The following is a 14,164-nucleotide window of genomic DNA, read 5'->3' as shown; positions in this document are numbered from 1 at the left end:
TCAATGGTGAAAAGCTGAAAGAATTCCTGCTGAGATCAGGAACAAGACAAGGATGTTCACTCTCGCCACTACTATTCAACACAGTTTTGGAAGTCCCAGCTCCAGCAATCAGAGAAGAAAAGGAAATAAAAGGAATCCACAAAGTAGAAGTAAAACTGTCACTGTTTGCATATGGCATGATACTATACCTAGAAAATCCTAAAGACACTACCAGAAAACTGTTAGGGCTCATCAATAAATTTGGCAGTCGCGGGATACAAAATGAACACAAAAATCGACTGCATTTCTATATACTAACAACTAACATTCAGAAAGAGAAAGTAGGGAAACAATCCCATTTACCACTGCATCAGGAAGAATAAAATATTTAGGAATAAACCTATCTAAAGAGACAAAAGACCAGAGCTCCCATCGTGGCTCGTCCCCATGAGATTGCGGGTTCAATTCCTAGCCTCGCTAAGCAGGTTAAGGATCCAGGATTGCCATGAGCTGTGGTGTACGCCACAGACGCGGCTCAGATATGGCGTTTCTGTGGCTCTGGCATCGTCCAGAAGCTACAGCTCCGATTAGACCCCTAGCCTGGGAACCTCCATATGACATTGGCGCAGCCCTAGAAAATACAAAAAAAAAAAGAGAGAGAGACAAAAAGACCTGTACTCTGAAAACTGTAAGACACTGATGAAAGAAATCAAAGGTGACACAAACAGATGGAAAGACAAATCATGCTCTTGGACCAAAGAATCAATATTATCAAAATGACTATACTACTCAAGGCAATCTACAAATTGAATGAAACGCCTATCAAATTACCAAAGACATTTTTCACAGAACTCGAACAAAATATTTTAAAGTGTGTTTGGAAGCACAAAAGACCCAGAATAGCCAAAGACATCCTGGGAAAGAAAAATGGAGCTGGAGCAATCAGGCTCCCTGACTTCAGACTATACTACAAAGCTACAGTCAACAAAATCATATGGTACTGGCACAAAAACAGAAATATGCATCAGTGGAACAGGATAGAAAGCCCAGAATTAAAGCTACACACTTATGATAAACTAATCTATGATAAAGGAGGCAAGAATATACAACAGAGAAAAGACAGTCCCTTCAATAAGTGGTGCTGGGAAAACTGGACAGCTACATGTAAAAGAATGAAATTAGAACATTTCCTAATACCATACACAAAAATAAACTCAAAATGGATTAAAGATCTAAATATAAGACCGGATACTATAAAACTCTTATTGTTATCTATAGTATATTATAGTATCTATATATATAGTATCTTATAGTATCTATATACTATATACCATAGTTATATAACTCTATTATAACTCCTGTGGAAAGCATAGGCCAAACATTTTCTGACATAAACCGCAGCAATATCTTCTCAGATCCATCTCCTAGAGTAATGAAAATTAAAAATAAACAAGTGGGACCTAATTTAACTGAAAAGTTTCTGCACAGCAAAGGAAACCCTATACAAAACAAAAAGACAACCCACAGAATGGGAAAAAAGTATTTGCAGATGAAGCAACTGACAAGGGATTAATCTCCAAAATTTATAAATACCTAAAAAACAACCAACCTCATTAAAATGGGCAGAAGATCTAAAGACAATTCTCCAAAGAAGACATACAGATGGCCAAAAAACACACAAAAGATGTTTGACATCACTAATTATTAGAGAAATGCAAATCAAAACCACTAGGAGGTACCACCTTACACCTGCCAGAATGGCCATCATCAAAAAGTCTACAAACAGGAGTTCCCGTCGTGGCTCAGTGGTTAACGAATCTGACTGGGAACCATGAGGCTCTAGGTTCAATCCCTAGCCTCGTTCAGTGCGTTGAGGATCTGGGGTTGCTGTGAGCTGTGGTGTAGGTTGCAGACTCAGCTCTGATCTGGTGTTGCTGTGGCTCTGGCATAGGCCAGTGGCTACAGGTCTGATTAGACCCCTAGCCTAGGAACCTCCATATGCTGCAGGTGCAGTCCTAGAAAAGACAGGGGAAAAAAAAAAGTCTACAAACAATAAATGCTGGAGAGGGTATGGAGAAAAGGGAACCCTATTACACTATTGGTGGGAGTGTAAATTGGTGCAACCACTGTGGAAAACAGGATGGAGATTCCTCAGAAAACTAAAAATAAAATTACCATTTGATCTAGTAATCCCACTCCTAGGCATTTATCCAGAGAAAACTATGACTGGAAAATATACACGTACTTCAAAGTTCATTGCAGCACTACTTACAATGGCCAAGACATGGAAACCTAAATGTCCATCAACAGAGGAGTGGATAAAGAAGTTGTGGTACATATACACAATGGAATATTACTCAGCCATTAAAAGGAAAGAAATAATGGCATTTGCAGCAACATGGATGGACCTAGAAATTATCATCCTAAGTGAAGTTAGTCAGAGAGTGAGACACCAAGGTCATATGCTATCACTTACATGTGGAATCTAAAATAAGGACACAATGAACTTCTTTACAGAACAGATACTGACTCACAGACTTTGAAAAACTTATGGTTGCCAAATGAGACAGGCTGGGGGTAGGGGAATGGGCTGGGGGGTTGTGATGGAAATGCTATAGTTGTACAACTATAAATGTAATAAAATTATTTGAGTTTAAAAAATTCAAACTAATAATAACAGCTAACATTTATAATGATGAACCTAATTTATAACAATTATGAAAATAGCTAATATTTATTTAGCATTTATTATGTCTCTAATAGTGTGCTAAACACTAACAGTATCTCATTTAATCTTTCCAACAATCTCTATGAGATAGATACTATTTTTATTTCCATTTATGGATAACAAAAAGTGAGGCTTAAAGGCATCATACCATTTGCCCAAATCACACACACACATAGTAGAGTATATTTGAGCCCCGACAATCTAGGACATGTACGCCCTAAATGCCATGTTATATTACCAACTGGCCAGTTATTTCCTAAGGATAAATTCACAGAAGTAGAAATGTTGGTTCAAAGAGTATGCACAAATATTCAGTAAGTAGATAGTCAAATAAAATGCCATTCTGCATTCTTCAACTTGAGGCAATTATTAGAGAGCAAAAAAAGAGAATTTCTCAATGTAGCTAAATTTGAAACTAGGTCTTTTACACCAGTAAGAGCACACAAAACTATTTTCTTGAGAGTTCAAAATGAAAACCACATTTTAAAATGAAAACTACTGCCAGTTTCCCTTTCATAAAATAAAAATAGAATGTAGTTTATCCCTGAAGAAACCCTCAAACCACTTTAAAATGCTACTTCCACAACAATTAGGGAAAAAAAACTGAAAATAATTCTAGGTAAAAGGTATTTTTATCTAAACATAAAGGACAAACCATGAGATTTTTAACTATGTGTAAAGGATAAACCATGTGTAATATAAGCATCTTTCACTATTAACTATTATTACTAGTAATGTTGAGAAATATTAATACTTTCTTAGAAGTCTTCACATTCATTAAATCTTCAAATCATCTTACTATGTAGGTAGGTAGTGATGAAATTTAAAGCAAGGTTTTTTTTAAATTTTATTATGACCAAAATTACAAAATATATTTTATATCACAAAAACAATTTTTTGATTATATTTAAGATTAAAAATTTATAAAATTACCTACTCATTATATATGATGCACTGTGATGTTTTGCACACTATTCTATGGGTTTGTTTGCTTTTATAACACTGTTCTACAACACAGAATTCACATCCAACATGCCTTTTCTGAAACAATAGCTTAGGGACTACTGTTTGAACCAAGGCTCTCATATAACAAACATCCAGGAATACACAGCCAGCAGTCACACAGATATTCTAGGCTTGAGTTTAGCAGATAGATTTGAGAGGAAGATAAAAACTGAAAATCCTCAGCACGTGGGTGGTCCATGAAAGGGTATGGATGTGGATGTGACCAAAGGGAAGATCTGAAATAACTATACTACTTGGAGTTCCTGTCACCGTTCAGTGGTTAACGAACCTGACTATTATCCATGAGGACGCAGGTTTGATCCCCAGCCTTGCTCAATGGGTTAAGGATCTGGCGTTGCTAGGAGCTATGGTGTAGGTCACAGACACAGCTCAGATTCCACATTACTGTGCCTGTGGTGTAGGCCGGCAGCTGTAGCTCCAATTCAACCCCTAGCCTGGGAACCTCCATATGCCATGGGTGTGGCCCTAAAAAGACAAAAGATATTAAAAAAAAAAAAAAAAAAGCCATTACAAAAAAAAAAAGAAAGAAAAAGAAATAAGAGTTCCTGTCATGGCACAGCGGAAACAAATCCGACTAGGAACCATGAGGTTGTGGGTTCGATCCCTGGCCTTGCTCAGTGGGTTAAGGATCCGGCATTGCCGTGAGCTGTGGTGTAGGAAGCGGACATGGCTCGGATGTGGCATTGCTGTGGCTGTGGTGCAGGCCCGCAGCAACAGCTCCAATTAGACCCCTAGCCTGGGAACCTCCATATGCCCCAGGTGCGGCCTAAAAAGACAAAAGACAAAAAAAAGGAAAAAAAAGAAATATCTATACTACTTAAGTCCTTCCTGGCATCCTGTCCCAAGGATGGTATTTTTCAATCTATTCAAATGTCAAGGCAGGACTCATTTTTAGTTCTGCCTTTGAATCTTGGGACGCTATATATTGCTTTCCTCAGTTCAAATACATGCAAGAATACTTAACTTCTCAAAAACAATTTGAGCTCTCTGTTTCTATTTCCTAACTTCCTTCTCACTGCTGACCATTACCTAATCTTTTTTTTTTCTTCGTTAAAAGCTTATTAACAAAAACACATTACAAGATTCAGGAAAAAATGATTGCAAGATAATTCAGCTTTCAATATACATTACAGTCTACAGTTGATATCAAGAGATATCTTCAACCAGTACTTGCAGATTCCTTAAGATAATAAAGTATTAATTTTAAAGAGCGTTTTGGTTATTCTTAAGGTTCTGTTTTAAGAACTTTTGAGGGACATTAGCATTGTCCTTATTTATAACCAAAGAGTTTCAATGTTTTAACTATTTTATTCTTTGGATTCATTTCATTTTGCTAAACAAAATCTCAAAGAGTAACTTTCATTTCTCATTATTTCTACATCTCGATGTCATCATAAAAATACTGAATCTTCCTCCTCTTGAGAAAATCACAAGGACCTTCTGTAGCCTCAGAGGTATCTTGTTTCTTGCATTTCAGAATGACCTAATAGTGCTTATCCTAATTATAGGTTGTATAGATCTACCACCAATACAGGGGGGAAAAAATTCCTATCATTTGAGAGAATAAATGGCCAAATAGCAAGATATGATTATCCCATCTCAAGTTATGCACTGGTCCAATTTTTTGCAGTTTTCAAAACAAGTAGTTAATAGGAAATAAGTTTACACGTTGCTTTAATTTTCATGTTTTTCCCTATCTATAAGTATGACAGGCATTATTGCCATTTATCCACACAAAAACAGGCCCAGAAAGGAAGAGTGATTTAGCAGAGTGGGAGCTACTAGGTCAACAAACGAAGCTTCCTGAGCTTGGTGATGTTTTCATTGGTGAAATAAGAATATAAAATCATGAAAAGAATATAAACTATCCACCAAATTACTTAAGTAATTAATCTGTGAGACTTTTTATCAATTAGGGAAACATCTCATTATTTAGCTGGATTTCGGAAGGATAAGCAAATAAGTAATTAAATCTCGAAGAAACTCAACTGATCTTTTTGAAAGTAATAAATAAAATCAAAATCAATGGAAAGGTGCTATGTTTTATGTTTTAGAAGTTAGGTGATACTTTGGCCATAATGACCAAGTGACAGGTTCAGAACTCTTCAGTGCTTTGTGTGACACCTACTTTATCACCCTCCTTCCCATTCTGCAAAGGTGACATCAGATTTCTATTTTCAACTCATTAGGATCACAAATTTTCATTTTTGCAGAGTAGACCAGATCATTCCACTGACATAGACAATGTTAAGAATAAGCTATTCCTCATGGGAACTTAAAAACAGGAGTGAAATCTGAAGACTTTCGAGAAGGCCTGGAGTTCCCAGAAAAGCCAATGGGACCATGTCTGTTCAGCCAGAGAGCAAGAGACTCAGGAAGGGTTCGTTATAGTTTTCAGTCAAAGGAATAAAAACTTATGTCATTTTCATTTTCACTGAGAAGTGGTATAAAAAGTAATTTATACTAAGTTAAAAGAATTCAAATACACATCAATTGGCAAGAACTACCCGACTAAAGAGACAGTAAGTGGGACTACTTCTCTGGAGGCTTTTAGGGAAAGGCAAACACATTGCCTTTGAGAATTGCCTAAAGGTAGACATGGATTCACCTACACATAAGATGATGTCCTCTCCTAAAGTAAAAGTTCCAAACTGCTATAGCATTTTTACGAGTTATTTTGCTTTTATGCTTAGAAAGTCTTTCACCCACATCAACATCAGAAAAACATCAAATTTTTCTAAAAATTTGCATTTTTTTTTTTTTAAGTCCACACCTGTGGCACATGGGAGTTCCCAGCCCAGGGACTGAATCCAAGCTGCAGCTGCAACCTACTGTGCAGCTGCAGCAATGCCAGGTCCTTTAGCTCACTGTGCCAGGCCGATGACTGAACCTGCACTTCCACAGCAACCTGAGCTGCTGCAGTCAGATAGTTAACCCACTGCGCCACAGAAGGAACTCCTAAAATTTTGTAATCTTTATATTTAATTCTATAATCCAGCTGGAATTTATCCTGCTGAATAGTATGAGGAAGGTCTTAAATTTTTTCCCAAGTTTTGTCAATTATCCTAGTTATTACTTATAAAGAGGTTAAATATTTAGTTGTAGCCAGGAAATACCTAGGCGTTTCCCTAAATTTCCATCTTTAAGAAGTACCTGAGTCGACTTTATTCCCAGTCTTGACATAACAGTAGCCATAACGTTTGAAGGTGATTGAATATCTTTACCTTGGCCCACCTTCATCTTCCAAAGCTTGGGCCATACACCCTGGGCCCTGAAAGCAGGGAGCACCACCAGCAAGAACTTTTGACCCATGTGTCCAATAGCTCTCTGTCTGGTCAAGTCCACCAACTGGGCAGTCTCTGAAAAAAAGAACTTTTTTCCCCTAAGGATGAGGACCCTGATATAGCTTGAAGCACGCCAGGGCAGAGATGTAACAACGCAGAGATGGCACACAGCTCCAGAGGATCTCCTAGAAGTCTCTACACAGAAGAACCCAAGAGCAGAAAACCTAACCTTATGGATATTTCTGGGTTAAAAAAAACACAGGAGGAGTTAGATAACCCAGTGTATAACCAGTCTAGTGAATTTCAACGCATTTTCTCAACTTAACATCAAGGAGAAAGGAAACAGCAAAAAGCTACTGTGTCAGCCTTCAGGCCTATTAGCACATAAACCAGGAGCCGCAAGCTCACCTGCCTTTTGGAGCAGATAAATGGAATAAAGGAGCAAAGGGCGTCAGTGTCTGAGAAAACGGGGCACCCTGGAGCCTCCACAAATTGGAGTTCATGTCTCTGAAACGCTGGCTCCTTCTGGTGGAGGCAGGCACTCATTACACAGACAGAGCAGCATGTACCATTGAAAATTCAAGTCCACAAGTCCAATTTTTTAAAGAAGCCAAAAATATAAATTCTTACGTGAATTTCCTGATTCTTCAAGTTTGACAATTAAATTTTCTTTTTAAAACACATACATTAAGTCAGATGTATTTATGAGTCAGATTTGGTTTAGAGATCACTCAGATCTCAGATTATAACATCATAAAACACACAAGCCACCCAATTTTTCCAAAGCACTCTCTTCTGCTCCCATGCCCTTATGTGTTTGTTTCCTGCCTTCTCCTTTCCTCAGTTCTCCACACAGCTCAGTGAATTCTGGGGTGCATGTGAAATATAAGTAAAGGCCACTATCCCATCTCATTTTCACCCTATTCAAGAGTCAGCCAAACTCTGATCTTAATACAAGGAACTACCATGTCGGAAATGAAGATCTATTACTATAGACCACTTATGTCATTAGGTTAGGCTGCTAAGCCAAAGTGAACCTTCTTTTATTTTATTTTAAGGTGAAGAATAAGTCTTATAACTCCAAAACTCTCTTTTTTCCTCTCTCTTTCTCTCTTATTTTTAAGAACTCTTCAATGTCCTGTTTCATGTACCAAAGACTAAATACTCACAAGGTCACAGCTTTGGCATCGAGCTAGCACTATTTCATACTAGAAGCAAAGCGATAACACTCAAAAGAAATTCATTAACTAAACTGAAAATCATTTCCATTGAAATTACTTCTACACAGAGTTCCCTTCGTGGCTCAGTGGTTAATGAACACAACTAGGATCCGTGAAGATTCGGGTTTGATCCCTGGTCTCACTTAGTGGGTTAAGGATCCAGCGTTGCCATGACCTGTGGTGTAGGTCGCAGACTCGGCTCGGATCCCGGGTTGCTGTGGTTGTGGTGTAGGCCAGCAGCTGCAGCTCTGATTTGACCCCTAGCCTGGGAACCTCCATATGCCTAAGGTGCAGCCCTAAAAAAAGCAAAAAAAAAAAGAAAAAAGAAAAAAGAAAAAGAAAATTGAAAATTATACGGAGTTCCCACTGTGATGCAGCAGAAACAAATCCGACTAGGAACCATGAGGTTGCGGGTTCGATCCCTGGCCTCACTCAGTGGGTTAAGGATCTGGCGTTGCCGTGAGCTGTGGTGTAGGAAGCGGACATGGCTCGGATCTGGCATGGCTGTGGCTGTGGTGTAAGCTGGCAGCAATAGCAAAAATTAGACCCCTAGCCTGGGAACCTCCATATGCCCCAGGTGCAGCCTAAAAAGACAAAAGGCCAAAAAAAAGAAAGAAAAGAAAAGAAATTACTTGTACACAAAGTAGACTGATTACCTACTTTAAAGTATTTTATCTAAGGGTATCCTATTTCAGCCAAAGTTGGTCAAAAGGTTTAAGGAATAAGCCAGTCCTCCTGGGATTCAACCTACACATCCAGTTTGTACATACCTATGATACCTTTCCCACAGATTCTAACAGGATTGCTACATTATATAATCTTTATTCTTCATATGAATAAATTATGGTCTTCCATAGTCTAGAAGACCATCCTTTTTTCTTCCTTCACTATGCTTTCAAAGCAGAGAATCTGAAATATATTCACTTGAGAAGAACCGGATCAGAGAAAGTTAATACTTGTCACCATCTATACACATTAGTCTACTATTTGCTGATAAGTAAGTACAATACATTCTCCATGCTATCCATTCTTCTCCACCTTAAACCCTCAACAGATAATATTTTAGAGGGTGGTTGACTCTGACATCAACTTAGAAAAAAAACCAGCTTTAATTCCTAGCTGAGATCAAAATGAACAATTGGGGTAGAATAGACCAGTGACATCACAAATATAGCTGATTTAAACTGGAATTTGGCTTTTTTTTTTAAGTTCCAAGTTCTTTGTTTCCAAATCAGATCATTTTACCATAAAACATTATGGAAATGGAAAATGAGAAAAATATCTAAGAGGTATTCTTTTAATACGTCTTTAGAATTCTTTCACCAGGGTCATAATGGTATTAAGTGGCTATAATGAGAATCTACTCAATTAGTCTTTATGCATATTAAACAACAGCAAGTACTCATCTTTAGGCATGATATTCACATAAGCCTCCACTCCTCCTTGGTGGAAAACAAAATACCAAGAAGACCCAATGCTCAAAATACAGCGATAGGCCTAATCCCCTCATCTGTTTCTCATCTGGCCTAATCCCCTTATTGGTCTCTCTGAAAACAAACTTCTCTTATGTACATGATTTATTATTGTCTATTTTTCTTACTATCAGAAATCCTATATTTAAAAATCCTAAAATTTAAAATATTGAGCTAATAGATTAGGTAAACTATTCACATACTGCTGATACTTCATTTTGTTAGGACACTAGGCAGCATCTAAACTTTTCCAGAAGAAATTAAGATAGAAGAAAGGGAAGAGAAGAGAAAGGAAGAGAAGAAATGGGAAGGTGAAGACTGCTAAACCCACATCACTCAAAACCAAGAGTATGCTAATTCCTACGAATTTACATAATGATATGATACCCACAGCAATTTGGTCATGAAAGCAAGTCTTTTCAGAAGAAAACAATAACACATATTGAACAAACACAACAGCAACAGGAAAAATCTGATTTCCATGAAAAAAGGAACTACATCAAAAGAACTATATCAATAATATTGATTTTAAAAAGTTTCTTTGACAATATAAATTCTGAAACATAAATGAATCTATGTAAGAAATAGCAACAAGTTTTAGAAAGTAATAGTTACTATATTCATTTTACACATAACAAATAACAAATAGTCCTAAAAAAACCTCTTACTGAGAGTTCCCTTCGTGGCTCAGCGGTTAACGAACCTGACTAGGATCCATGAGGATGCAGGTTTGGTCCCTGGCCTCACTCAGTGGGTTAAGGATCCAACGTTGACATGAGCTGTGGTATATAAGTCACAGATGAGGCTCAGATCTCGTGTTATTTTGGCTGTGGCGTAGGCCAGCAGCCATAGCTCCTATTGGACCTGGGAACTTCTATATGCTGTGGGTGCGGCCCTAACATAACAAAAACAAAAACCTGTTCCTTATATAAAAAGAAATTAGATGTCTAAATGAAAATATATCTCTCACACTTGACTGTTCATGATGTCATTTCTAGAGTGGTAGACTTACTCATAAACAGTAAATGTTAACTTTACATTCTCTACCAATAAAATTATTCCTTTTTGTACAAAAATGAGATAAAACATATTATTGTTAAGAAGTAAAAATTATTGGTCCTTGTTTGGAACAGAGCTTAACCATTTTCTTTTCCTCCTTCATAGAGCAGGACTCCAACTAGGCAAGCATCCCATCAGTTTTTATTTCAAAAACACTATGGAAGTTGGGCTAAGAGAAATCTCGAGACAGTGAAAAATATCATTAATGAGGATATACATTCATTACATTCCAACTTACCTAATACACTGACGAAGGCATCAAAGAGGTGAAATGTAAGCAGAGGCTCTTTCAAGTTACCATAGTAATCGGCTATAGTTTTAAAGACATCTTTTTCAAATCCTAAATACATAGGCTGCTTCAAATCTGAACAGTTAGGCCCTATTGAAAAAGGGAAAGAAAGAAAAACATTAATGGGTCAATCGCCTCTAAATATTAGTCACTGTGCATAGTGTGGTGGGTACAGACATTCAAGATCAGAAAAGCCTTCGAGGGGAAAATTGACATTATGCATTTTATTTAAACAAATCTGCTTTATGTCTAAGTTGAAATCTATTCTAAAACAATGAGGAAAATCACTAGCTTACTTCCATTTTCAAAGAAACCCACTCTCTTTTATGTCCTTCTGAAAGGCATTTTTATTAAATGTAAACAATTATAATTCATAATATTGTCCTAATCTTGATACAGCTAACTAATATAGTAGTTACCTCACATACATAATAAACAAATCTTAAAACTTTTCATTATTTCATCATTGCTATATTTATTATAAAATTCCAGAATCAGAGTTGTGAAATTAAAAAATTTCTACCTCTAAAATATATTAGACTGAAAAGAATGTATACTCTTTCTCCTAAAGTTATTGTGAAAAGATTTTACATTGTGTCTTATAATTCAGTCTGATCATTAAACTCTCCATTTGATCCTCAACCATCAAAAGATAGTTCATCAAAAAAAAAAAAAGGTGCTTAAACAGAGGCTATAGATAAGACAACTTCTAAATTCCTGTTCAATTTCTTGATCTATGATTCCAAGTTTTATTTACCAAATAATGCTTTTGAGTGAATAGTGGCATTTAATGAGTTTTTTATTAAACAGAATTACAATTGAAAATAACACGAAAGCAGAAACAAACTGATGTTTCTGCTAAAAAAAATTTTTAGGAGTTTCCATTGTGGCTCAGTGGTTAAAGAACTCAATTAGTATTCATGAGGACCTCGGGTTCGATCCGCAGCCTCATTCAGTGGATTAAGGACCTGTGCCACTGTGAGCTGTGGTGTAGGTCGCAGATGTGGCTCAGATCCCGAGTTGCTGTGGCTGTGGCAAAGGCTGGCAGATCCAACTCTGATTCAACCCCTAGCCTGGGAACCTCCATATGCAAGGGGGTGGCCCTAAAAAGACCAAAAAAAAAAAAATTTAAAAAAGGATAATTTATCAAGCAGAGTCATGTTGCCAAAGTAAATCTGGAAATCTGGAACAACTGAGGAACAGAAAAGCCTGGAACAAGTGAGGCAAAAATCCACTGGTACCTGGGACCAAAGAGGAACAAGAAATCTTAACTCTCTGCAGAATTGGTAGCAAACACCCCAACAACCCATACACAGACCATGGGATTGACACTGCCAAGGGGAGAGACCAACTGGAGTTATCCATGCCTGAGGGAAACAGCAAGTGATCCCAAGAGGAATGGTTTGACCAGTCTCATCTATTTCCATTGCATCATGGAAGAAAAAAGGGACATAACTGCATTGGCCAGTTCTGGACAGGCAGAGCACAAGACTAAACAAGTGTACCCCAACAGATCTCTCAGGAGAGCAAAAGAAGCCAGTAGAAATTGAAAGGAAATTCTTCCTACAGCATCACTGTCACTAAAGAGAAAGGATCAAACAGGGAGTTAGTTCCCATTGTGGTGCAGGGGAAACAAATCCGACTAATATCCATGAGGATGCGGGTTCAATCTTTGGCCTTGCTCAGTGGGTGGTGGATCCAGCATTGCCATGAGCTGTGGTGTAGGTTGCAGACTCTGGATCCCAAGTTGCTGTGGCTGTGATGTAGGCCAACAGCTGTAGCTCGGATTCAACCACTAGCCTGGGAACTTCCATATGCTGTGGGGACAGACTTAAAAAGCAAAAAAAAAAAAAAAAAAAAAAAAGACAAGGAAAAAAAAGAAAAAGAAAGGATCAAATAAAAAAAGAACATTTAAGCATTCTAGGCTTCACATTTCAAGGTCACTGGGACATAGTAAATACGGCTTTTTGACAGTCTCCCTAAAAATTCTCTTACCTTTCAACATTCTGTACACTTTTTATAAAATAACTTAATTTACTTGACTAAAATAATGAAAATTATGAAAGATCTATATGTGTGGTACCTCATTAACCTAGCAGCAAATAAAGCCACCATTTTTACTTGCTTCTACCTCTAAAATATCCCAGGTTTAGTCAATTGAAATAGTTTGCTATGTTTCAGCGAGCAATATATACATTACCTTGAATTACTCCCTCCTAGGATAAGTATGCAGTTTATTCTAAGCAGTTGTACCCTCTGTGAGCATTTCATCATTTTTGTTTAAAACATGCAAAAACAAACAAAAAGTTTCCCTAAAAATGTCAGTGCATGGCGAGCCCTATGAGAGAAGGCCATATTTTTAAGATCTTTTGTGTTTCAATCATCTTGAATTTCAGAATTTTTTTTTAAATCTAGTTTTTATAAATGTTATTCCTGAAAGACTTTGGAAAAGAACTGTTTGCATCCATTTCTTTATTGGATTCTTGCAATCTATGTGTACAAAGAAGAAAGACAGTTAACATGGTTTTGTATTTATGTAGTATCAGTCCTTCATTCTGTAGCCAACCATGAGGCTGGCGAACAAAGAAAGTGCCCAGGCATATGGTCTATAATAAATGCAGACAGGCCCAGAGGAAAGAGATGAGCAGCGAACCTACAGAAAAAGAGGCAGGAGGCCTTCAGAATCTCATGTAACCAGCGTATTCTTTCTGCTCCCTAGTAGACCTCCATAACGGGAACCTAGACTCACTGAGGATAAGAAGGATAGGAACAGACCATGACTTTGATAGACTCAAAGTAAAGGGGGGGGGGGCAATGAGAATGTAGAAAAATTAGTAATTTATAAAACTATTCAAGAGGCTGACCTTGCCCTTCGGCAGCCTTTTTTTCTTTGACACATAAACAAGCATCTTTATGTGCCAATCATCTGTAAAGCACTGCACTGGGAATCCTGTGCAGTGAATCCTGTGCCCCTGTTGCCAAGAATTTCTACCTAACATAACACCACTTCACACACATGGAGAATGTCACTAAGTGGATCCTCACAGTTTTTTCCCCTCCACTGATAAGGAATTCCAGTTACTCTAACCTTTCTGCAGAAGTTTTGT

General features: G+C 37.4%; 1 protein-coding gene across 2 annotated transcripts in view; it reads right to left on the bottom strand.

The window, feature by feature from the left end:
- Window positions 1-14,164, bottom strand: part of DEPDC1B (DEP domain containing 1B) — a 90,731-nt gene that overhangs the window by 26,808 nt on the left and 49,759 nt on the right. For both annotated transcript variants that reach the window (XM_047755827.1, XM_047755765.1), the window contains exon 7: window positions 11,007-11,147. In XM_047755827.1, the coding sequence (XP_047611783.1) occupies window positions 11,007-11,147 (141 nt within the window). The remainder of the gene's footprint in view (window positions 1-11,006; window positions 11,148-14,164) is intronic.

This window comes from Phacochoerus africanus, chromosome 1, assembly GCF_016906955.1.
Source record: "Phacochoerus africanus isolate WHEZ1 chromosome 1, ROS_Pafr_v1, whole genome shotgun sequence".
Classification (NCBI taxonomy): Eukaryota; Metazoa; Chordata; class Mammalia; order Artiodactyla; family Suidae; genus Phacochoerus; species Phacochoerus africanus.
This window is presented reverse-complemented; position numbering and strand designations above follow the sequence as displayed.